The sequence below is a fragment of the Prionailurus viverrinus genome, chromosome B1, assembly GCF_022837055.1.
Source record: "Prionailurus viverrinus isolate Anna chromosome B1, UM_Priviv_1.0, whole genome shotgun sequence".
Lineage (NCBI taxonomy): Eukaryota > Metazoa > Chordata > Mammalia > Carnivora > Felidae > Prionailurus > Prionailurus viverrinus.
The window spans coordinates 25,050,233-25,075,149 of NC_062564.1; the positions used below are offsets into that span (position 1 = coordinate 25,050,233).

General features: G+C 37.5%; 1 protein-coding gene across 5 annotated transcripts in view; it reads left to right on the forward strand.

Annotated features, from left to right (window-relative positions):
- Positions 1-37: 37 nt before the first annotated feature.
- Positions 38-24,917, forward strand: part of DLC1 (DLC1 Rho GTPase activating protein) — a 426,214-nt gene continuing 401,334 nt past the window's right edge. For 3 of the 5 annotated variants that reach the window (XM_047855875.1, XM_047855878.1, XM_047855884.1), the window contains exons 1-2: positions 965-1,208; positions 16,719-17,860. In XM_047855875.1, the coding sequence (XP_047711831.1) occupies positions 16,844-17,860 (1,017 nt within the window). In that variant the 5' untranslated portion in view covers positions 965-1,208; positions 16,719-16,843. Of the gene's footprint in view, positions 450-964; positions 1,209-3,715; positions 3,975-16,718; positions 17,861-24,917 lie in introns of those variants that run through there. The other 2 variants (XM_047855876.1, XM_047855877.1) reach the window with 2 other exon arrangements.

Sequence of the window (24,917 nt, forward strand, 5' to 3'; positions counted from 1 at the left end):
CTAAATTCTCCAGAGTTGGCTGTCTGGTTTTAATCAAAACCAAATGGTAGTCCAAGTTCCCAGCCTGAAGCGGCTAGGAGGAAGTCATTCAGTGGAGGCACAAGAAAGCAGAAAAGATAAACAGATGATAGTTCACAAAATTTGTGTCGGACATAGGGTGCAGATACCGTGAGCTGCTCTAGAGATGTGATTCAGGGACTCTGTCATGCTGGATGGAAGAACTTGCAAGTACTTAATGTCAGCAAGACTGTAATGGGATCAAGATGGAGTCTGTCTCCTGCTCTCCCAGCCCTGCGCTTGTGTAACTGGAGGATTCTGACTGGAGGTAAAGCTGCATGTGCCATGACAGAAACTACTTTAATTCTGTGAAGGATTCCTGGGATTGGAGAGGTTTGAAGGCAACGTTCTATCTCCTGGCTTCTCGGGATTATCCTCACAGATCTTGTCAGGTACAGTATGCAGGGCTGTAGCATTTTAACTTGTAAGTAGGGTTAAAAAAAAAAAAAAGAAAAAGAAAAAAAAAAGTTTTGCGTTTAGGGGATTACCGTTTTTAAAACACCTAAATTCATCTTGCTCTCCTAAGAGATCTTTTGAGAGGAGAACGGCAAAGGTGTTTGGATTAAGTTGCGCACATGCATTTAATATAGTGGAAATGCTGTAGAGGAAGGAAAAATCTGTTTTCTTTCCTTTTCTTTTTTTTTTTTTTTTTTTATTCATCAGCAGTGTGGGATAGAGAAAGCTCTACGACTTTATGACTCTCCAGCTAATCACCTCAAGAGCTTTGACAAACTCACTTCAGTTCTGTGTAAAATCAGAACTCCTAAAACGCCCAGGCGGGCTGTGCTCGGCCCCCCTCCCTCTGCTTCGTGCACTCTTTCTCACATGCACTGCTCAGAGGCAGGAAATGCTTCCCAGGCAATCTGGGCCTGCTTGTGGAGGCCCCTTTCGCAAAACATCAGTCTGAATTTAGTGGACAGAAGTCACTAGGAACGCCTTGACAGACTCCTGCTTTAACTGAGGCTCCCTCCAGCTGCAGAGGGTGTTTTTGTTAGAATCACACACTGCGTAAAACTGCTTAGAATAGAGCCATGATCTCAACCACGAAAACGTGAACTTATATTTTGGAGGAACTAACGGGGACGGACTTCTTGCCTAGCCTGAGCGTTGAACAATGTCATGCCTGGGCGTTTCAGCTCCTCGTTGTCTAGGTAAGACGCTGTGGACTCTCTGTCTTTGTATGTCGAGGCAATCTTTGAAGAGGCAGAAAGTTTGACAGAAAGGCTAGCATCTTGCACTGAGTGGTGATTTCCTAAGTTGTGGAGCTCAGCTGTGAAGTTAGAAGTGGAAAATGTTTAGTGAGGAGGAACTGTGAGTCAAATTGTTTTAGCACAATGTCAATTCTAAAACAGGCTCCACAGAGATTTTACTCTTTTCCTCCATGAACGAAGAGTTTATTTTAATCCCTTTTTCTCTTAACTTTTTGATGAATAAGACCAGGTTTCCTGTTAGATGGCATAATGCAAAACAAATACATATTCTCACACGTAAGTGTGAGGGGTAAGTGATTTCTTTTTATCTTCCCTTCTTTTGCCAACAGGGAGAGTAGATAGCACCAGAGTGACTTTTCTTGATGATGTATCTCCAGAGAATATTCTGTGGCATGTAAACATATTAAGATTAGACTCCTCAGTAGTTCCCCAAACCGGTTTCAACCACAGCTCAAGCTGTTAGTGTACAACTTAAATGTTTCATTAAGAAACAGGTAAACACACGAAACTTCAAAAATTATTTCTATCCTAAATAGTATTTAATCTGACTTTCAGACACTTTAAATGTTAGAGTTGGACTTAGTTTATAAGGACTTTCCTAGATTCACTGCCTAGGTCACATTTGTGTGAATATTTGTGAATAATTAAAATAAATCTGAATGACAATGACATTCGTTATTATCATTTTAAGGCAGCTGGAAATCACTACAGTCATATGAAAAACCAAGGATGTATTCATGTATTCATAATTCATATAATCATAAAATTAGATTTCTGTGGGGCTGTAGTCTCTTTAAGGTACCTTAAATGTTTAAACCTGTACTATATGAAGTAAGAAATCTAGCAATGACTGAAATAAAATAGACTTGCAATGCATAGCATCCTGTTACATTTATGTTTCCGAAGATTGAAAAATGAAAATAATTATTTTAAAGAAACAATGTGGGATGGCATGTGAAGGGAATAAATATTCAGGCGTATCTCCAAATCAATTAAATGACCACCAAACGTAACAAATGAAAGATGAGAGCCATTTGACAGTTGGATCATAAGAAATCAAGTGTTTTAATTCTAAACTTTCACACAGTACAAGGTGACCATTTGTTGCATTAGCTAACTTACTGAATTCTATGCTAGAATGAATTATCTTGGTGAATTTTAACTATTCATTAACAAATTAAGATATGTTATTACCTTTAAGTCTTAAAAAAAATCTATTGTTAAGCATGTTAAAAATAAAATGCTGACTTACCTAAATTATGATTTCATGATCGTAATTGAAAAGAATTCATAATTCTTAATAATTCACAATTTGAATTCCTAATCCAAAAGAATTTCAAGGAAGGAAAGATCTCATAAGAGATCACTTCTTGAAGCACTGTCCTGAGGTTTCCACAAGACAGCTGAGGAATGACATTCAAACATGACCTGTCCAAGGTCATACTGCTAGCTAGTGGAAGAGATAACAGAGGAACCCTGCTTCGTAATTCAGATATCTTTACACTACATCACCTTCTCAAGTAATAATAATTATGCAGAGTGAAGTATGAAATATGTCCAGTAGAAGGCTACTTTTAGACAGAATCTTATAGCACCTCTTTAAAACATAAAAAAGTCCTAAAACTTCCACCCGGGAGGGGGAAAAAATCATGGCTTAAAAAAAAAAAAGAATCAAATTCACTAAGTAATGAACTTTTCTCAAATGCAAAAGTTTTTATGCCTTTAACCCTTCAATGGAGTAACTTGTTGGTGACAATTTTGTTATATTTCCTATTTATGCTAAGAAAATCCATATGCTAATAATTATACTAATATTAAACTGATGTTTCTTAAAAGCATAGGGCTAGGAAGGAGTTGTCCGATTCATGTCCTCGTATTCAAATGGTATCATAACAAATCTATCCCAACCAGCAATGATCAGGGCTTTTATTCCCCACATCAGAACCGGTCTAAGGACCTCATGCGCCCAGACATTCTTTCTTTTATCTAACCTAAATCTCTATTGCTGTAGCCTATTTCCAGTTTTATGGGTTTTTCCTCTGTGGAAACATGGAAAACCTAAATGGACATATGAAAACATAAGTGTACGTTTGTGGGCCAAATAAAGCCCACTTGCTTTCATCTTGCCTTGTATGGCTTATTTTCAATCCTTTAATTGGTTCATACATCTCCTCTGAGCCTTCTACAAGGTCCTTTAGTTGTAGAATGTAGAATTTCTTACAGTATATAAATAAGTGTCTGAGCAGGGCAGTGTGGAATGAGAGAGTTGGCTACTTAAGCTGTATCATACTTCATATGTGACAGTATATGGTGCCATGCAAGCTGAATGTTGCACTCTCCAAGGCAGGAAACTTTCTTATAAAACTAATATATGTCATTTCTACTACATGCCATTTCTTGGAGGGAATGTGTGTCCTGATCCTTTCTTTTCCATTTTTATGAACCAGATCGAATTTCCTGATGTTATTACACTTAAAAGACACGCCATTCAACACTTTTGGTGTCACCGTACTGCACATCATTGGAATGAGGAATAAATTCAGTAAAGCAGTAGCTTATACAACTGACTGCATGATTAGCAGGGAGCCTAGCAAAAAAGAATGCATCAGTTTATATTTTTCTTAAGGATATTATAATTTAAAAGGACGATTTTCCTGACCCCATTTAAACCTGCCCACAGCATCCACCTCACTACAAAGACCTTAGGTAAGCTTTCATCTCACTCATAGAGGATTGGGTCTTACTGGCTTTAAACAAGTTTAAATTGGGGACGTTTTAAATTAATCTTTTATTTTTCTCTTATGTGTTTCTTCTTGGAAAATGAATGGTGTATTATCTTACAATGAGAATCTCTCTGTAGAAATCATTACAGTACAACAGGTTTCCGAAGAGATGACCTAGTCCTGGATCGGAGAATTTTATTATCAAAATAGAGAAATGTCAATAATTGTACATGAGAATTTAAAGAGGATGAGGAAAAAGTAAAAACCTCTGGATTTGAAGGAGTTGGCATGACTGTTGTACCTTCCTCCCCCATGTGAACAGTAAGCCCCATATGTCTACAACTTTAACCAAACAAGTTTACAAAGAAGTCCAACTCCAGACTGACTTTGGTGTGGTTATAGGAATGCAACTTTTATTTCCATGGTTCCCTTTTGGCATTAAATTGGTAGTCAGTTCATAGAGTTTTGAGAAATAGATGGACTTAGTTTTTAGTTAAATTAAACGGAATAAAGGTAAAGTGTGGACCTTGAGACCACTTTTAAAAAGAGATTGTTGATTTTGATTCAGTAGATTATAGAGTATATAAGTCAAGTTGAATAAATAAGGACTCCTCTGCAAAAAAAAAGGGGGGGGGAGACAATGTAAACAGCATGCATATGATTGTTCTCATTAATTAAGATAGATGGGCAGAAAAAATTGTTGTATTAGTTATATGTGTAAAAAATGTTTTGTATATGAATGAATTAACAAAGTATTTTAGCAATACAATTGAAGGAATTCAAAGGGAAAATAAGTTCTGTAATGGAAATGAGAGAGAAAGGAAGTAGGAAGATCAAAGCAAGTTTAGAAATTCAATTAATGTTTCTTTTTATTCTCAGCAATTAACAAAATACTTAACATATGGTGTCCATACCTATTTGTCAATAAATATTTGTGAATAAATAGGAAGGAACAAGGAAAGAAAGGAAAGAAACACCAGTGATAAAAAATGGGAATTGTGGGACTTTTTTTTTTTAATTTTCCAGACATCCTGTGATGATAGAATAATTTTTACAGGGGAGGAAAAATAAGAGGTTGTCAAGAATCATCAGAGCCTGAGGCCAAAGGTTAACAACATTCTCATAAGATGACATAACAAATTCATTAGAAACCAGAAGGAAGCTTGAGCATCCAGAAGTAGTTTAAAATGAAAAGTTACATGAAGCCAGTGACAGAGCACTAGTGCATTTTCCACTATTTAAATGGGGTGGAGAACTGAAAAGCTCATGGGCAGAGTCAGAAAACTGGCTCTAATTTGCATCTTTGCCACTTGATGTTCTGTGATTTGTAGCACATCCCATAACTACTTAGAGTTTCTGCTGTTTATTAGTAAAATGTGGCAGAGAATGAAAACACTTATATCACTGGGTCATGTTGAGCATCACATGAGATTTTATATGGGCAAATTGTTTTGCACACAGTGCAAATCTTTGTTTAAAAGATTTAAATAAATCTTTGTTTAAAAAAGCATAGGTCAACTAGTCAAGAAAGAAACACTCATGGTGTTTCACGTTTTGGCCAAGTTGCTCATCTATATTGAAATGGCATGGGAATGCAAGGGATAGTTTTAGCTCATACTCAGCCATGGATTCTGCACCTAAGGTCAATCAAAAATTAAGGAGCTGTCATCGTCATCATCATCATTAGTATCATCATTACGTCCCGTAACATCTAGTGAGTTCTTGCAGTATGCAACGGGTTAAGTGTTCTACATATATCATTAGCTTTGTATTATTATTTTAGCTTAATTTTATTATTTAACCCTCAACAATTTTCCATTATTCCCATTACACAAGTGAGAAAACTGAAGAACACATTTAGGTAACTCAATCACCAAGAAAAAGAAATGGTTCTTTAACCATATTGCCTTCACAAAAAAATGGAGATAATAACTTCTGCCCACCGATAGGCATTTGACCTTGAGCTGCCAAAATTCCTGCCAAAATTCCTCCCTATAAAATTAGGGCAATGATAGCAACGACTTCCTAGAGTGTTTGTGCATATTATTGCCAAGGGACATAGTGTAAGGACAGTACCTGACCCATAGTAAATGCTTAGGAAATGGGAGTCTTTTTTTTTTACCGTTACTATTATAGTGACCATCAGAAGTTTTCGATGCACCTGCTATTCTGTATCCAAAAAACATTTGATAATAAAAACAAGTTCAACTGTACATAGGTGACAAAAGAAAATGAGAATTGTACACATTAAATACAGACGGGAAAGTTGACATCAGAGGCAGCAACCCCTGCCAGGGTATGACGTAACAGAAGTAGCTAAATTCCCAATGATTTCATGTTCCTGATTTCCATGGAAATCGTACTTATTTGAATGAATGCCATCTCAGTCTCCTGTTGTCACCTAGCAATCTAAGCACCTGTGTCGATGTAGCCATATCTCTTATTTACAGTGAGCGATTACTGTGTCTACCGTTAGAGGGTTCTTAGAAATGATAGCAAAGCTAAAAATAGAAAGTGGCCACTTAAAGCAAAGACACATCTCACCATGCTGATGATAAAGCTTTATAATCCATGTCCCTTGGTGAACAGAAATGCTGTTTTGCCATTCAAAAAAAAAAAAAAATAGCAGCCAAGCTCTTGATATCAAATTTAACTCTAAGCTATTTCCTATTGCATGAAAAATCTCAGCAGAAACAAGTTCAGAGCAAAGGCTCTCTTTTTTGGTTATAAGGGATTCTGTAGAAAAAAAAATATCAAGGCAAAAACAAATGATTAATTATTCATTAATTTATTTGCAGAGACATCTAAGATACAGTATAGTTCTAGATGCTCAAAGGATTCTGCATAAGATGGAACACTATCAATGAGAAAACTGTGTACTTTTGAAAAATAGGCAAATCTAAAGAGAATACATGTATCTAGAAATACTGCATCCATGATGCAATATTATTCCCCATGATGTATTATTTTTTAAATTTTATTTAAATCTAAGTTAGTTGCCATATAATGTAATAATGGTTTCAGATGCAGAATTTAGTGATTCATCACTTACAAATAACACCCAGTGCTCATCCCAAGAAATGCCCTTCCTAATGCCCATCACCCATTTAGCCCATCCCCCCCCCCCCAACACCCCTCCAGCAACCCTCAGTTCTCTGTATTTAAGAGTCTCTTACGGTTTGCCTCCCTCTCTGTTTTTAGCTTCCTAATTCTGGGATCATTTGGAAACCAGTTATCCTCAAAAAGGTCTTAGTGATATCAGGAAAATATTATGAAGTATTCCACGATTTCCTCAAATTGCCTGTGGGTTACTTAAGAAAACATTAAGAGAATCAGCAGACCTGGCTGACCTGAGCTCTAAGGTGGTAGTAAGTCACACTCTGCCAGTATCTGGGCCCCTCCCTGCAAAAGAAAGAAAGAAGGAAGGAAGGAAGGGAGGGAGGAAGGAAGGAAGGAAGGAAGGAAGGAAGGAAGGAAGGAAGGAAAGGGAAGAAAGAAAGAAAGAAAGAAAGAAAGAAAGAAAGAAAGAAAGAAAGAAAGAGGAAGGGGAAAGAAGGAAGGAAGGAAGGAAGGAAGGAAGGAAGGAAGGAAGGAAGGAAAGAAATGACTGAGGCTGCATTACATAGCAGGAACCTGAAGGTAAAAATAGGGCACCACAGGAATAATAATTTATAATTTTAGAAATATGCTTTTTTTTTAAATGATGGACTGACTTCTAGTGAATTGACAGAGTTAATTTTCACATTTACTTAACTCCTGGAATCTTTGGCCCCCGAAAGCTAAGAATAAGAAAAAATTTTCCAAGCTCAGGAAAACTGAGATACACATGAAAAATAGGTCAATATTAAAAGAATATTTTTAAATTGGGTACCTGCTTCTTCAGTTTTCTTCTAAAGCCCAAAACTGATGGAAGCTTGGATGTGTCTTTCGGAAAAAGTAATGTGCTACTTATTCCACTGGCGTGGTTCATTATAGGCGGTTTATTTTATAATGTACTATTTTTTATGATATCTAGACAGCCTAAATGCATGGTAGCTATCTCATATATAATATTTTAAGCTTCATGAAGCAATTTACCAATAAAGAGTTTCAATACGAGTTTGTTTTCCACAAACAGCTAAGAGGCATAATGAGTAAATTCCAACATCTGACAAAATATGTGGAAGTAGATGGATAATGATTTTGTGAAGAATTGGGACACAGATTGCTACTCAAGAAAGAAAATCTGCATCCAATCATATGGAGATAAATTCACACATCATATTATTAAAGATCTCTCTCTCCCACAGTCTATTACTAGCCCTGTCAGATTTGGATCAGACAGAATGAATATTTTAAAGGAAAAGCGCTAATTATCTTTTACTAAAATCTGGCTACCCCAACCCCTGACTAGAGTCATAGAAATGCTTTTTTAAAACGTGGTATCTTTTTTGGCTTTTTGTTCATGCATTTACATGAAGGAATTAAGAAGAGTCATATCTGCCTACGCTTTCTTACTGCTCCTAAGCATCTTGAATATGAGACATCAGTTTGGCAATGAAAAGCATTCCTCTTCATGTTATCATTGAGTTGGAGAGCAGTAGGAAGATGCCCAAATGTGCACCACTTGGTTTGCTAGATAATTTGTTCCTTGACAGCCTCATCAAGAAAATGAATTTCGTTTTGGCCTCTGCAAATTCTCACCGTAATCAATATTTACTTTGAAATTAATGAGCCTACAAGTGAAAAACTCTATTAAGTTGTGATCATGTCTGTGTTGTTGCTTCTGTTCTAATTGTCTGATTCAGTTTGTAAGTGGTTTGGGGGCATTTACTAGTTGCAAATGTGACTCCCTGAAAGTAGGCTCAGAGACATGAAGATTTGATACCGTGATAGGATCTTCAGATTCCTAGTCACTCCATTTCACAGACTTGACCCTTGTATTAGCAACAAAGTAGGTCAATGTAGCAATGTTCTTCTCTTGGTTCAGATGCGCTCTTTATCTTTAAAGAGTACATTTTAGAGAGTTGAAACTACTTTTAATTAAAAGGAGAGTATTCTCATTTCTTCTCGTCTTTCCCACAATGGCTGAGAATATGCTATATGGTAGATATTACTCTTATATATGCTTTAAAAAAAGTACTCGGAGGACAACATGACCTACAATTTAACATGGGGTAAGTAATTAATATGAAAGACCCTAAGGGAAACCAGAAGCAACTGTGGACATCTAAAGAAAAAGTAGAAAAATAAAGAGAAAGTGGCAGTAGTATTATGTCTTTAGTTTCTAGTAAATACATAGAATCTGTGTGAAGGTATTTAAAAATGACCCAGAAGTCAATCATGTGTGCATGCATATGTGTGTGTGTGTGTGTGTGTATGTATACATACATTTTAAAATTTTTAAATTTTTATTTATATATGTGTATATATTTATGTCTATATACGTCATTTGTTTCTGAAAGGATAAAATGAGATACCCACATTTAAGGGGTTGAATCAGGAAAGTTGTCGTTTTCTAAGTACTATGAATGAGATGTCCAGGAGAAGTTGCAAAATAGTGTAATGAAGAATTCCTCTTTTCATATGCAGTTACTCAGTTCAGGTTATGTACAGCTTATTTTCTATATCTTATTTTTTAATTTTTAATTTTAAAGATTTGTTAAATGTTTTTTATTTATTTTGAGAGAGAGAGCGTGCATGCATGCACAAGTGGGGCAGGGGCAGAGAGAGAGAGAGAGAGAGAGAGAGAGAGAGAGAGAGAGAATATCCCAAGCAGGCTCCATGCTGTCAGCACAGAGCTGGATGTGGGGCTAGAACTCGTGAACCTTGAGATCATGACCTGACCCAAGATCAAGAGTTGAACACTTAACCAACTGAGCCACCCGGCCGCTTCTTGTTTTCTGTATCTTAAAACTTCTGTTCCGATAACATTTTAGAGAGCTATAGCTAAGAGGATTACCAAGAATATTTGTCCTGAATGGCAGAAGTTCCTAAAAGGGTCAAAGGAGGGAGCGCCTGGGTGGCTCAGTCAGTTAAGCATCCGATTTGGGCTCAGGTCATGATCTCATGGTTTGAGTTCGAGCCCCGCATCAGGCTCTGTGCTGACATCTCGGAGCCTGGAGCCTGCTTTGGATTCTGTGTCTTCCTTTCTCTCTGCCCTCCCCTGTTGCACTCTGTCTCTCTCTCTCTAAAAAAAAAAAAAAAAAAAAAAAAAAAAAAAAATTATAAAAAAAGAGTCAAAGGAGGAAGAAGGCCATTAAAAAAATACCACCTAAGAATCTTATAGAAAACTACATGACATTATTGGCCCAAAATAAATACCCAAACTGGCACCTTTATTGTGCTAAAGGAATGAAAAAAGATACATGTGTAATTGTGAGGGGGTAGTATTGTGAGTGGGGAAGGGAATACAGGGAATAGTTTGGCCCTATTGGATGTGTTGTAGAGGGACTGCAATCATATTTACCTATCAACTCAATCTTAAAATCACTGCTCTCGAGGCACCTAGGTGGCTCAGTTCGTTAAGCGTCTGACTTCAGCTCAGGTCATGATCTCGTGGTTCATGGGTTTGAGCCCCACATTGGGCTCTGTGCTGACATCTCAGAGCCTGGAGCCTACTTTGGATTTTGTGTCTGCCTCTCTACCCCTCTCCTGCTCCCACTGTATCTGTCTTTCTCTCAAAAATAAACAAATGTTGGGGCACCTGGGTGGCTCAGTTGGTTAAGCGTTCGACTTCTGCTCAGGTCGTGATCTCATGGTTTGTGAGTTCAAGCCCTGCATCAGGCTTTCTGCTGTCAGCAGAGAGCCCACTTAGGATCTTCTGTCCCCCTCTCCCTCTGCCCCTCCCCCATTCACATTCTCTCTCTCTCTCTCTCTCTCTCTCTCTCTCTCTCTCTCTCTCTCTCAAATATAAACATTTAAAAATTAAAAAAAAATCACTGCTCTAGAACATATTAAAATTTAGATTAAATTTAGATTATTATTTAACATGCTTTATGAGATTCTGAAATTTTTCTTTATTTCAAGCAAATAACACATCAAATCATAACAGTTTAATTGTTTTTAGCTGTTTCTCCTATTACCTCCATATTTCTAAACAACATGATTATACTATTTCTTTTTCCATTTTAGACATTATCTATTAACTTCCTATTTTAGGAAATAAAGAATTAGCTCTCTGAGACCATTCTTCCCAGTATCTCTAACCCCATCCCCTACAAAAATGCTATGTTTCAAAAAATAGTTGCTTTCATAATTTTTTATTAAGTCAGTATTTACTACTTGCATTATTGGCCACACAAAAAATTCACAGCTAAGCCAAGTAGTGTACTATATTTCTTTTCTTTTAAATCTCTTTTTCCTGGAGGTAATAACTGATTTTTCTAGTTTTCTATGTAATTATTACTAATTCTTCCACCTAAATTGCCTGACTTTATTATAAAACCCTCTCAATGTGGTCACATACCTCATATAATGTATTATATCCATGTTTTTTCCTTAGAGTCATCTCTTGTAGAGAACTTTGGGATTTATTTGAAATGATTGCTTGCTAGGCCTGCTACATAAATTTCATCCTGAAAATTCCATTCCCTGATCTTTGTGTTGAATTTCTGACTCCCTTGTTGCCGTGTCTTTTCCACTTTATTTATTCTCTTATTTAGGTGGAACTATCCCTACAGTAGCTTCTTGAGAAGAGGGGGGACATATTTTAAGTCTCCTCATATAATTTTATGGTAGAAATAATTTCTCATCAGAATTTTGAAGATATATTTGCCTGTCTTGTTTCCAGTTTTTCTATTAAGAAATCCAACACCACCGAGATTCCCAATACATAATATATAATCTCTTTTCTCTCTCTGATAACATGTATGTGCATTTGCTTAACTCTAAAGCTCTGAAATTTCACAATAATGTTTTCTGCTGTGGTCTATTTTTATTCCTTGTAGTACTGCATACTTTATGAATTCCCTTGTGTCTGAAGACCTGGGTCTGCAAAATTTTCTGAAAACAAATTTGTTAAATCTCTCCCCTCAATTTTCTCTGAATGCACCTGAGAAATGTGGTTCCCCTCCAAGATGACAAATGGGTTTTCAAGTTGTTAGTAATTCTCTGGAGTTTATTGCCGCCCCTGCTATCTTTCTGAAGGAGGTGATTCTAGAATAGTGAAACTCTGAACCTCAGCTCCCATTTGATCTGGATGTTGTGGAGGCAGGAAATTTACTACAGAGGGCCTTTTTCCTCTAGTTTTCTCCTCTAGAAGCCCTATCCAACATTTACACCATCCCCATACCACTCACTATTTATAAGGAAGGAAGGAAGGGAAGAAGTGAGGGAGGGAGGAAGAGAAGAGAGGAGGAAGGAAGGGAAAAAGGAGGAAGGGAGGAAAGGAGGGAGGGAGGGAGGGAGGAAGGGACAGGAAAGGGAGGGAGGAAGGGAAGAGGGAAGGAAGGAAGGAAGGAAGGAAGGAAGGAAGGAAGGAAGGAAGGCACGCACACAGGGAGGGAGAAACTGATGACCTTCTGTTTTATGTTAAACTTTACATGGTATCTGTGGCCATGAGAGGACTTATTTTTTTTCTTTACATGAGTTTCTTCCATAAAATTGTTAAGTTCCTTTAGGAAAGGTAGAATATATTATTTAGGTTTATATTCTCAATGCTTAGCGGGGTGTCTGTGGCCCCTGGGCAGTAAATAAACAGGTATTGAAGACTTGTCCAGGTAGCTTTGCTGTCAGCTCCTCAATGCTGCACCCTTGATTTCAGATACAAGTGCCTTATTTGCATCACCTTCTCTCAGGCTATAGAATGAGTAATGGTGATTATAATCAGGTTCTTCTTTTCTAAGGACAATTGCCAGGCCAAAATACATAGTATGTGTTTATTTCAGAAGCAGGTACAAAGGAGAACATGATCATTTGATATCAGATATAGGTCAGTGATTCTCAAACTAGAAGGTCTCCAATTGTTATTGTTTAGTGTAATAATGTTTAATTTCAGGGCACCTGGATGGCTCAGTTGGTTGAGTGTCTGACTCCCAATTTTTGCTCAGGTCATGATCTCAGGGCCATGGGATCAAGCCCCACATCGGGCTCCACTGTGAGTGTGAAGCCTGCTTGGATTTCTTTCTTTCTTTCTTTCTTTCTTTCTTTCTTTCTTTCTTTCTTTCTTTCTTTCTTTCTTTCTCTTTCTTTCTTTCTCTCTCTCTCTCTCTCTCTCTCCCTCTCTCTCTCTCTCTCTCTCTCTCCTTTTTCTCCCCTCCCTCCCCCCCATCTGCCTCCCCAACCTACACGTGCTCTCTCCCTCTCTCTAAAATGATAAAAAAAAATTATATTTAATTTCAATTAACTTTAAAATACTGTATGGCATAAAATGCTTATGTCAAGGAATGGTTAAGTGTTACAAAATTAGCTCAAATAATAAATCTGAAATTAATTGTGTCTAAACACCCTATGCACTAATATCACAAAAAGCAAATTTGGACATTTTACAAACATTTTCCAAAATGGTTACATAATTAGAAGTACATAGAATCTCTTGTAATATTAATGCAGTGGTGTTTGAACACATGCATTTAAGAAGTGAAAAATCCCCATGGAAATTCACTTCATAAAATCAACACCCTGCAATGACCTATACTTTTCCAAATCCTTCATCCAAATCCTCAGCTGCTGAGCTCATTCTGAATGGAATTGCACAAAAAAGATTACAAAAAATATTAAATTGAAATTTGCAAAATAACTAGTATTTAGAAATATCATTTTAAGGAAAGCAGCCTGCTGAGGAGGCTGATGGGGAAAATCAGGTCTTTTACAAAGACTTCTCCAGCTATAGGATGGGTTCCAGTCAATTCAGATGATTTAGAAAATGAGGTCAGTATGCTCAGATGCAATTGATAATAATCCAACACTACTTTTTGTTAGTACTCTTTAGCCTTTAGATCGTAGAGGCAGGTTATAGCTATAAATCTTATAAATAGAATTTAAATAGGAAGTGTGAATAAGAAAGTCTGGAGAGAGAAATTTTTTAAAAATCTATCAGACTGTAGGATATGGAATGAGCACTCAAAATGTAGTGATGATAGTCATAATGATAATTATGAAATTTTATGTCGTAAGAATATATAGACACTGTACATTCACAAGAATGATTTGGAAATGTCCAAAGAACCTAGATTCGCAGGACAGGAGTTAATGTTTTGTGTTCAATCTACCTAATTTACAATCTCTTCTCGCAACTACATGGCCTCAGAACTTGTTGACCTATCTTCCTTTGACATTATAAAAACACTTACCTATTTGTCAAGGTTAAGTGAAATAAATTAATATTATGATAAGGTCCTAGGGGCAAAATTTTTATGTAATCTGTCCCCCAAGGAGTTAATAAAACTCATTTTCTTTAATTTTTTTTTTTTTCAATGTTTGTTTTATTTTTGGGACAGAGAGAGACAGAGCATGAACGGGGGAGGGGCAGAGAGAGAGGGAGACACAGAATCGGAAACAGGCTCCAGGCTCTGAGCCATCAGCCCAGAGCCTGACGCGGGGCTCGAACTCCCGGACCGCGAGATCGTGACCTGGCTGAAGTCGGACGCTTAACCGACTGCGCCACCCAGGCGCCCCTCATTTTCTTTTAAGTAAAAGAAATGAATTCAGAATTTAGTCTCAACTTAAATGTAAATGTGGTTTAGGAATGACACAGTAATACCACTTTGCATTTCTTAAGTTAGCCTGCTCTTTCTACACTGGATAAAAATAAAGAAAAGAAAGCATCTAAAACAGAACCGCCCTATTACAACCCAAATTTGCCCATGAAAGCAGAAATTTTCTGGCCTGCATCTATGCGTTTTTTCCACTTTCCGTAGCCTCCCACACTATAATGACTTATGCATGGAATTCAGGGACTTTATATTTTCTTTTGAGTGCAAAATGAATGCCAACATGGAAAATGTGCATGCTGACCATTTTCAAATGGTCACAGGCCTTTGAGAGAACCAGATAGTATCCAGAAAGATATTTGGTCAGGCTAGGGTACCAAATTCTAATACATTCCTTAATAAGTCTGCTGGTCTTCACAGGATGGGAATATTTACCTTTCTGGCAAGTGCTTAGTCAGAATAGCTTGAAGTTTTTGGTAGGGACTCAGAATCCTTTTCAGCAGACTGAAGTGACCCAAAACCAGCGTAGTAGTTAATCTTGTTTACGGCTGAAATCAATAAGCCAATCCATGTTATGTGCTGACAGTTCTTGTGTGGAGGAAAAACTAGAAGTGTCTACTTTTTGAATGGGATTTTTCTTTTATGGTCCAATAATTTGGTTTCATTTTGGGGCAACATTTGGATTAGTCATTTTTACAAAGTTCAGTTTACATTGGTATAATCTGTTTCCTTGAACTAAGGGGTTTGAATAGTTCAAGGCAAAAAGGAGATGGAAACCTGGAATGTATTTATATTCTACCCTATCTTATGCCTGGTTTTCTGGTTTACTGAAATTTTTATGGCTAAAGTCTAATAGAAGTATACAAACGAAACTCCTTAGAAGCCAAAAAGAAAGGACCGAAGTTTCTGAAGAATTGTACCCATTGTTTTATCATGCTCACATCTTCTTTTTGGTTCTCTGAGTTCCTGCCTGAGGAGTTTAGATTTTATACACACTAAATGTATGTGGAGGGAAGGGGTCCAGGTAGAATCTCATGCCATGGAGACAGTAAAGTTTGTTGGCTATCTAAATTTGGGCCTTAGAACCTGGGCCTAGTGTAAATCCTGGCGTGCTTCCTGGATGTATTGCCTTGGGCAAGTTATTTAACGTCTCAACAAGATGAGCTTGCCACCTAGTAGTAGCAGTAATAGCATGACTGTAAATGTATTTATCCTAAGGCATGGCCAGTGGTCTGTGTTCCATTTTCTTATGAATTATGTGTTAATAGGAGCTAAACCAGATTATTCCATGTTTCTTAGTCTCTCCCTGGAGTAAATACGTCCTGGTAGTTTGGCCTCTGTATTAGCTCTTTCACAGACTGGTCCATTACACATGCTGTCTCTGTAGCTCACGTTTTGCACGAGCAGCTCCTGGTGGCCATTGCTGCAATTCAAACCGAACAACAAATAGATTTCTGTAAGAACTTGGGTTCACAAAAGTAAAGCAGGAAAGTATGTAAGCTAGAGTAACAAGTTTCTTCTGGTGATTTCTATTAAGTACTGCAAGGCAAATATGTTCTTAATGGAGTGTCAAACACTCAGGACTTACGTCTTCATTCATTAATAGGTCAGTCGATCCACCTGCCTTTCAAATGCTGTCAACGTTTTTTGACCAGAAATATTACATGTGAAGTTTTCTTCTAATATTAGGCTACTTCTTTTTTTTTTTTTTTAATTTTTTTTTTTCAACGTTTATTTATTTTTGGGACAGAGAGAGACAGAGCATGAACGGGGGAGGGGCAGAGAGAGAGGGAGACACAGAATCGGAAACAGGCTCCAGGCTCTGAGCCATCAGCCCAGAGCCCGACGCGGGGCTCGAACCCACAGACCGCAAGATCGTGACCTGGCTGAAGTCAGACGCTTAACCGACTGCGCCACCCAGGCGCCCCAGGCTACTTCTTAAAGAAATAACATCATTAAATCTATGGAAAGAAGCTTTGTAAATTCCCTTACTTAATCTTTCCTAGCACAGATTAAGCGCTCTCTTTTCCAAGACACATTTTGACTCTAGAATGATTATCCTAAACTATATATAAATTTTTAATTTTTTTTCATAGGTGGCAAAATGATAAAATTCACTCTCTTCTTCGGTCCGCGCATATGACGTAATGTCTCCTCAAGTTCCATCTCCTTCAGTGTCACATGGAACGTATCTCTCAGTCTGTTGTCAAACTACGATGACATGTCTGTAGCTATCAGAAAGAGAAGCTGGGAAGAACATGTGACCCAATGGATGGGGCAGCCTTTTAATTCTGATGATTGTAACCCAGCATGCCATCATGGACTAGTAGCTGACAGCTCCCAGGCAAGTATGGAAAAAGATGCAACTTTAAATGTGGATCGCAAAGAGAAGTGTGTTTCACTGCCAGACTGCTGCCATGGCTCAGAGCTGAGAGATTTTCCTGGGAGGCCAATGGGTCACATTTCAAAGGAGGTGGATGAAAATGACAGCCCCGAAGGTGAAGATCAGTTTCTTTCTCTGGAGGCCAGCACGGAAACACTAGTGCACGTGTCTGATGAGGATACCGATCCCGATCCCTATGTTACAGATGATAAACAAATTTTAACTACGCAAGGACATAAGATATCAGACCAACATACTATCAGAGGAGCAGGCTCCTTAGTAAAGACATTGCCCGTCATGGAAGGTAACCAAAGTAACTCCTGGGGAATGGCTGGCGGAGCTGACTTGGCACTGGTAGAAGAAAAGAGGGGGAAAAAACCTGTTGACACTACAAGTAAAAGCCTGGAGCTTTGTAATGATATAAGCTTAAGTGAAGTAAAAGATGCTTCCCAAACAAATGCATGTGACTCTTCACATGTGAAAGATATTGTGCCTGAGAAGCAATTGCTTAATTCGGCTGTAATTGCTCAGCAACGAAGAAAACTTGACTTCCCTAAAGATGAACATGAAAGAAACACCTGCGGTGTAGTACAGGATGAGTTCTTGGCTATTCCTCACAAGGGCAGAGGACTGCCATTATTAAAAGCAGATTCTGGAAGCTGCCTTCTGCAACCTCCTTCCTGCCCTGATGGAATGTCAGCTGAAAATGGCCTAGAGAAGAGTGGTTTCTTAGAACATCAAAACAAATGTCTTTCAAAGGTCAACTCAGAAGATGGCATGCAGTGTTTACACTTAAAGGAGACTCTGGCCACCCAGGAACCCACAGATAATCCAGTCAGACTTCGCAAAAGAAAGGTAAGGCACATGCACAGATTATCTGGTTTTTGGAATTTTATAAATATCCTTGTTTCTATCACTTATTATTTTGCTAGGATTAAAGAGATATGTAGATGTTTCTTTTGCCCTGTAGTGTAGCTGTATAACTCAAGGATTATCTTCTTGGGGGGGACATCAGAATATGTAAAAATTAGAATATAATAACCTATTCATTTCACTAATAATATTTATCATAGTTTGTGAACTATGCTCTTTGGAATTGTGTTGAAGACAGAATTGGTTTCACTTTCCTTAGTTGGAATTAAATAGCCACCAGATAGCTCATAGTTCAAGGCCTAGCTGATGAGTGTTCTCTAATTTTTAGAAAGAAAGTAATAATACTTTCTTTATTTAATGTCAGTTATTTGGACTTATTTCTTTTGCCCTTCAAAAAGTATATTTTATCATAATTAAAGTGGTATGAATCACACATTAAAAATGACCCCTTTACATCTCCAAAGACAACAGTATGCCCTACCCCCAAATATGTTTATAAAAATAATACCCTGGCACATTTGCTATCATTAGGTGTATCAACTTTTCTTTAATTCTGAACCAAAAAGAACCAATAGCTGAAATTACTTTTTATGGTGAGTCTCCTTTACTCCTGTAGATGCCACAATCCCCTTAGAAGTTTCCAAGTGAGAGAAGCAAAGATTGGAGTGGAGTTATTTGAAGCATGGCTTAGCTAGTAGACTCTTGGCCAAAATTTGTCTTATCTTTAGGATTTTCCCTAAATTCTTCCCACAATGTAGTGGTTTACTATCCTGATGTAAATGCAAATATAATTTCTTCTATAAATGCAACGTGGTCGTTGGCATTGAAAACTCCCTGTGGACTGGACAACATCTTTCCTCCTCTTTTGATATAATATTAATCTATAATGGGACTTCTCCTCATACAAAACCAATGTTCAACTGGACTATGTACAATGAGGAAAGAAAACAATCTCTAACTCTTTGTGGGGGAAAAAAAGAAAAAAGAAAAAACAAAGTCCGGTTTCCATAAACTGTGGTTTTGCTAACAAACTAGATCAGTAACGTGTCATAAATTAGTTTAAATGAAGTCAAAGACTTGACAGCCAATGATCAAACCAATGATCAGTATGCTCAAACTCTATGACAACAGAGCATTCTGTGTTTCTGGCAAACTCTTCTTTCTTTATACATCGCATTGAAATATTAATGCTGCATAAAGTTGTTATGATTGGCATGCTCAGGTCACTTTTCCAGAAATGTCCTATATCCTATCAAATCTGCTGGGAATGCGATAATGACATAAGAAATTATTAATCGACCTATGACATAGCTCCCCTAAAATAAGACAAACCCTGCCCAACTGCTGACAAACATTAAACATTCCAGAAACATATGCTCACCACTTGGACATTTATATCAATAGTAAGAATGCTGGAAAGAATTTTCTCTTGGACATGTCACTATAGCATGGTTACATTAGGAGAGATGTAATTATAACCTATTTACAAGTTCTAACTTAAATATTCTATTTTAAGCATGTCATTATCCTAAAGTGTTATGGCGTCGTCTGGTAGAATATTTGCTTCGACTCTACAATTCCTTCGGGATGCGTTGTAATAAACAGATTAAATGCAAAATTTCAAGTTTGGACTTTACTCTAGAAAAGCATCATTATGGAAGAAACCTCTATAACCAAAGTCTGTAGGAATTTCTGTTCTGTTCGATAGTGAATGAGTATTAAAATACCTTTATATTGGCAATTTACCATTTTAGAGCTTTACCAAGGAAAATAGTAGAGCAAACTCATAAACGTGCAGAAACGTTTATCATTGTATTGTATGTTACTGACAAAAAAAGAATGTAAATTTCCATCAATAAGGAATGCTTAATTATTGTCTGTCTATACTTTGGAATGCTATGCAGCCATTAAAAGATAGAGGGAGATCCATGTACACTAACTGAATGATCTCATGATACAGCACATCTGGCAAAAGGCAGGGGCAGACCTGGATGTGTAGCACATACCAAGCTTATATGACAAAATGTGTATATTATAGATAAAAATATAAATACAAATAGGAACGGGGGTATAAACCCCTCTATGTGGTTAAATAAGACTATGCAAAATCCTGGCTATCTAGGCATAAAATTATTAATAGCAGTTATTTTGAAAGAATGGAATTAAAAGTATAGAAGCAGGGGATTTTCACCTTTTCCCCCATATAGTTGTTATAAAACGTGTTAGAAATATGGATGAAATGCATGCAATGAACAGAAGTACAAAAGCAAAATAGTACTAGATATATAAAGTATTTGGAACATGTTCTGCATGGCACAAAATGACCTTTATATAGTTATTATGACTATCATTACTTCTATGAAATAGAAACAAGTATGTATAAAGTTTTTCAAAATGTCAACAAGAATTCTAGTCAACTACTCCATTCATAATACCAGTGCACATCATTTAAAACAGATAAGCCTTTTGGGGAGACACACAAGCCACATTTTCATGTCTAAGGTGTCAGGGACCAGATGCGAAAAAGAGTTTGCTTAATTGTCTGTATCTTTAAAACTATTTGTCAGCCATGGTGACAGCTTTAAGATTAGTGCATGTAAAGGTGAAGTAGAATATAAACTAATAAATTTTTAGAGAACTTTAATCAGCTTATTATCTGATGGTCATATGAGTGAGCCAAATCCTTCACTGAATTTATGAGCATGATTTTTTTTTGGGGGGGGAGGGTCAGGATATATCAAGGTTCTAAGACTTGTAAAAAAAATAAAACTCAAGTAGAGCTTCTAAGAGTAATCCTCAGAATGTACTGAAATAGCATTATACTAGAGATATAATTGTATGTTACATATACATTATCATTTCTTGAAATCTATAAATCTTGGCGGGCATTCAGTTTTGCATGCTGTATTTTTGTTGTTGTTGCTTTCCAATGTTATCTCTGGCCATCCAAGGATGGCTACACATGTATTTATTAAGCATCCCAAGTGGAGAGGGCTACATTTGTAGTGTATATAAATATCAATCTTTTTTTTTTTAATTTTTTTTTCAACGTTTATTTATTTTTGGGACAGAGAGAGACAGAGCATGAATGGGGGAGGGGCAGAGAGAGAGGGAGACACAGAATCGGAAACAGGCTCCAGGCTCTGAGCCATCAGCCCAGAGCCCGACGCGGGGCTCGAACTCACGGACCGCGAGATGGTGACCTGGCTGAAGTCGGACGCTTAACTGACTGCGCCACCCAGGCGCCCCTAAATATCAATCTTTTAAGCTAATAATTCTCCTCAATATGATGAAATATATAATTAAAGTGAAGCCAATGAAATCAAAGGAAAACCAAGTAGATTAGGAGCAGACATTAGCAAATGAGTCAGAAGGTCATGTGGCATATGACCAGCATTTATAGGGTGTGGGTAAGTCTTTGGGGTAAGGCAGCTGGTTCAGGGCAATTCTCAGAGACAAATTCCACAGAAATCTGGAGGAGGGAGACACTCTAAGAAGTGGTCTCTTTAAACCAAATGAGATGTGAAGATGGAAAATATGTAAGGAAAGGCTTGAGGTTAGACTTTTTTAAAGAACTAGTGTATTTGTTCTTGATGGTGGTTAGCTAATTAAAGAGAGTCCGACATTTAGTCTTCTCTAGAGACTATTTAAATAGTTCCCAAAGTTTTGCATAGCCGTAATAGTTATATAAATGTATGAACATAGTTTTATTTGCTCACACAAAATATAATCCATATTACAAAGCGATATAAACTCCAGAATATAATGCAAAAATGATCTGAACCTTGAGAAGACACCTGATTCCACATTCGAACAAAAATCTCACGTCCGAGCCAGTAAACTAAACTGTATCATTTTTGCTGTAGTTTTGACGGCTGTCATAGAAAACCAGCATAAAAGTGGCTTAAATCTAACATCTTTTTCTCACATACACATAATAATTGGGTATAAACAGTACTGGACCAATATGTAGCCTCTATGTTTTCACAGCCCCAGACCCTTTCCATCTAACTGTTCTACCGCCTTGAGCCCTTATTGAGAGTCAAGTCGGTGGGAAAAGGAGGGAGTGCAGGGGTGGCCACAGTCCCGTGTAAGGCAGGACCCAGAAGGTGCACACTTCTTTTTCTCCCACATTTCATGTGCTAGAGTTTAGTTACATGGGCATACCTAGCAATAAGGGCTGAGAAATGGAGTCTGCATTCTGGGTAAGCAGGCGTCTGCTAAAAATTCTATTATCAAAGAATAAGGAGAAATTTTATGTTATCACCCATACCATTAAATATGTTGAGGAACAACACTCTAACAAATTTATTCCAGTACATCATGGCCTGTGGTGAAAGGAATAAACAGGCTGCTGTATGTTAGGTGGTGTTTTGAATACATACTTAATTTCACACTACAGAATACCTTTCTGTGTTAGGAAACTTTTCAAAGTGATGTTGATCAAATGCTACACTTTGTTAATGGAAAACTCCCAGGAATGAAACATTATACTGTATATACTGTACTTTATCCCTGGACAAGTGTAATATATTAATTAGAAATGACTGATAAAATCAAGTCTTTTCTCCTTACCCTATCTCTAACATATGTATAAATTCAGTAAAAGCACACTTCTACTTGAAACGACCTTCTCATTCCTTTCTATGACCTTCTTGTTTTTTCCTGTCTCCTGACTGCCAATGTGGGAGCCTTGTAGCATGAGGAGGCTGTCATTGACCAATGGGTGACATAAAGAACAGTGTAAATCATGGAAAAGATAGAATGGGCCAAGATAGGAAGCCAGCTGGAAGAATAACAAAAGGGAAGGAAAAAAATTGTCTAAGAAATAAAAACAAAAGGATGGTTAAGCCAAAACCCCCAGATATGCTGAATGAAAGCAGGGACTAGTGGAAGAATTAGACTTTGTTAAGAAGCCTACTATTATTTGACAAAAAGGAAGGAATACAAAGCAGAGTAAGTATATGTACCCCTGCAGATAGATTCATAATAACAGTATGATTTTATACTGAGTTCCCAGGGTTTTGAAACAGATTGTTGAGTAGATTATACTGTTTTTAAACTTTGCTTTCCTGGCTCAAGGATTAGGACTGGCAGAGAAAAGTCACCACCAGGGGGAAAGCGGGCATGTAGAGAGGTAACTAGGTCTTCCCAGCCATATTTTAACTGGGTTTGTGTCTCAGATAAACCTGGCAATTTTGCGAGCAGCTCATTTTGTGTTGTTAGGCCACTGAAAACCATCGAATTGTTCTATGCCATTTAAACTAGTGTTTGCCTTATGAACAACTAGAAAGCCAGAAACATATCTGCAGACATTGGGGGCTCAAATATTTTGCCTCATAATATACTATGTTTATTGTATAGTATATTGTATATCGTATTGTATTGTATAGTATAGTATATAGTCCCCGAAACACTACTGGAGTGTTCTCAAGTAAGACTTCTGTTTGACTCACACTTCAGGCTAGCACGGAAGGGAAAGAGAAAGAGTGCAGAGAAAGAGAAAAGGGGTGGGGCAGAGGAAGGGGAGGAGAAGGAAAAGGGAAAGAGAGAAAGAGAGAAGAACAGAGGGGAGGATAAGTTGTATTAGGTTACCAAGAGAAGCACCAGTCAACTGCAAGGAGAAGCAAAGCTCCAAGCCCTTGAGAAAAGTGGATTTCTAGCAGCTGGGGTCAGATTCTATTTCAGCACAATGCGCTTATGGTGATCACCAGCACGAGTTTAGCAAGGAGACAAGGAACACGAATTTGATTCCAGTGCTCATAGAGCAGGTGGAGAGGAATTATTATTATGGGTTCACATGAGGAACTCTGCCGAGCAGGGCCAGCGTTCGCCAGCTCACCTCCACCAGGCTGCAGGTGAAGCCCCAGTGAGCCACTATCTCAAGATCCCCAAATGGTTTCACTTTGGGGGGACTTTTCCAAATTTCCTCAGCCAAGTTAGTTGCTTGATTCTCTCCTCATTCACAGAGGACTTCTCTCTTTTGTAACCTTTACTATAAAATCATTTGATCCCACCACTGCTAACTAAAACAGAAACTTGGTGGGACCAGTGTTGTGTCTGTAGAGGTTCAGATTTGTGTCTGTAGCATTCAGCCCAGTGCTTAGAACTCCATTCATCAGCGTTTGAATGAATGAATATTGGTGTTATGGTAAAGAATTTATTTTCAGAAGACGAAATCAGATGTCAAGAGCCTAAGAATAAAGACGCAGAAAAAATGGAATCACACAACCCAAATCAGAAAACAGCTCATGCTTTGTACCATAACCTCCTCTCTGTGCTCCCTGCTATTTCCATGCTAAAACAGAGCGTGAGAGAAGAGGGAGAAAAGAACTATGTAAAATCTGGTTCTCCGAGGCAATCTTTGAGTTTGATTATTATTAGCATTGATCTCAAAACAACAAATTAATTGTGACTCATTGGTGCATAGAAATCTGAGGGATAAATGTTATTTAGAATCTACTCAATTGTTTCCAGAGAGTAATGGGCAAGAGTAAGTGTAGAGAAGGAAATATTAGCTTATCCATTCACTTTTATGTTTAATTTTTGTCCTTTAGTTTTGTATATAGAAGGTATATATTAATACAAACGTATATATGTTACAGTTGATAAGGAAATACTCACTGAGGAGCATATGATTGAAAATGTTGGGAGGCCACTGGTTCAGGAATCCTCCAGCTTTTCTGGTTCATGTCATTCTGAGGAAGTCAGGAGTGGAGTGGAGGGGAAATGACAGGAAAAATAGAGTAAGAGACTGAAAGATAAATGAGTAGGAGAGATTAAGGGATTTGTTTAGAAAGTGTCACACCACAGTAAATTTCTTTGTAATTTATATTGTGAAAACCACATAAAGTAGGGAGATTTGTTGCCAGGTGCCTCTAAGGCAGAAAAAATATACTCTGAATGAGAGCAATTAGATCTGGATGTTTCTTGTTCCAGATTTTTTTTTTTTTTTAAGTAGTTATGATGTGCGATGGGCCTCTGATCCAAGCAGTGCCTTGAATCAAAACTTCAAATTTACATTCTTAGTAACAAGATC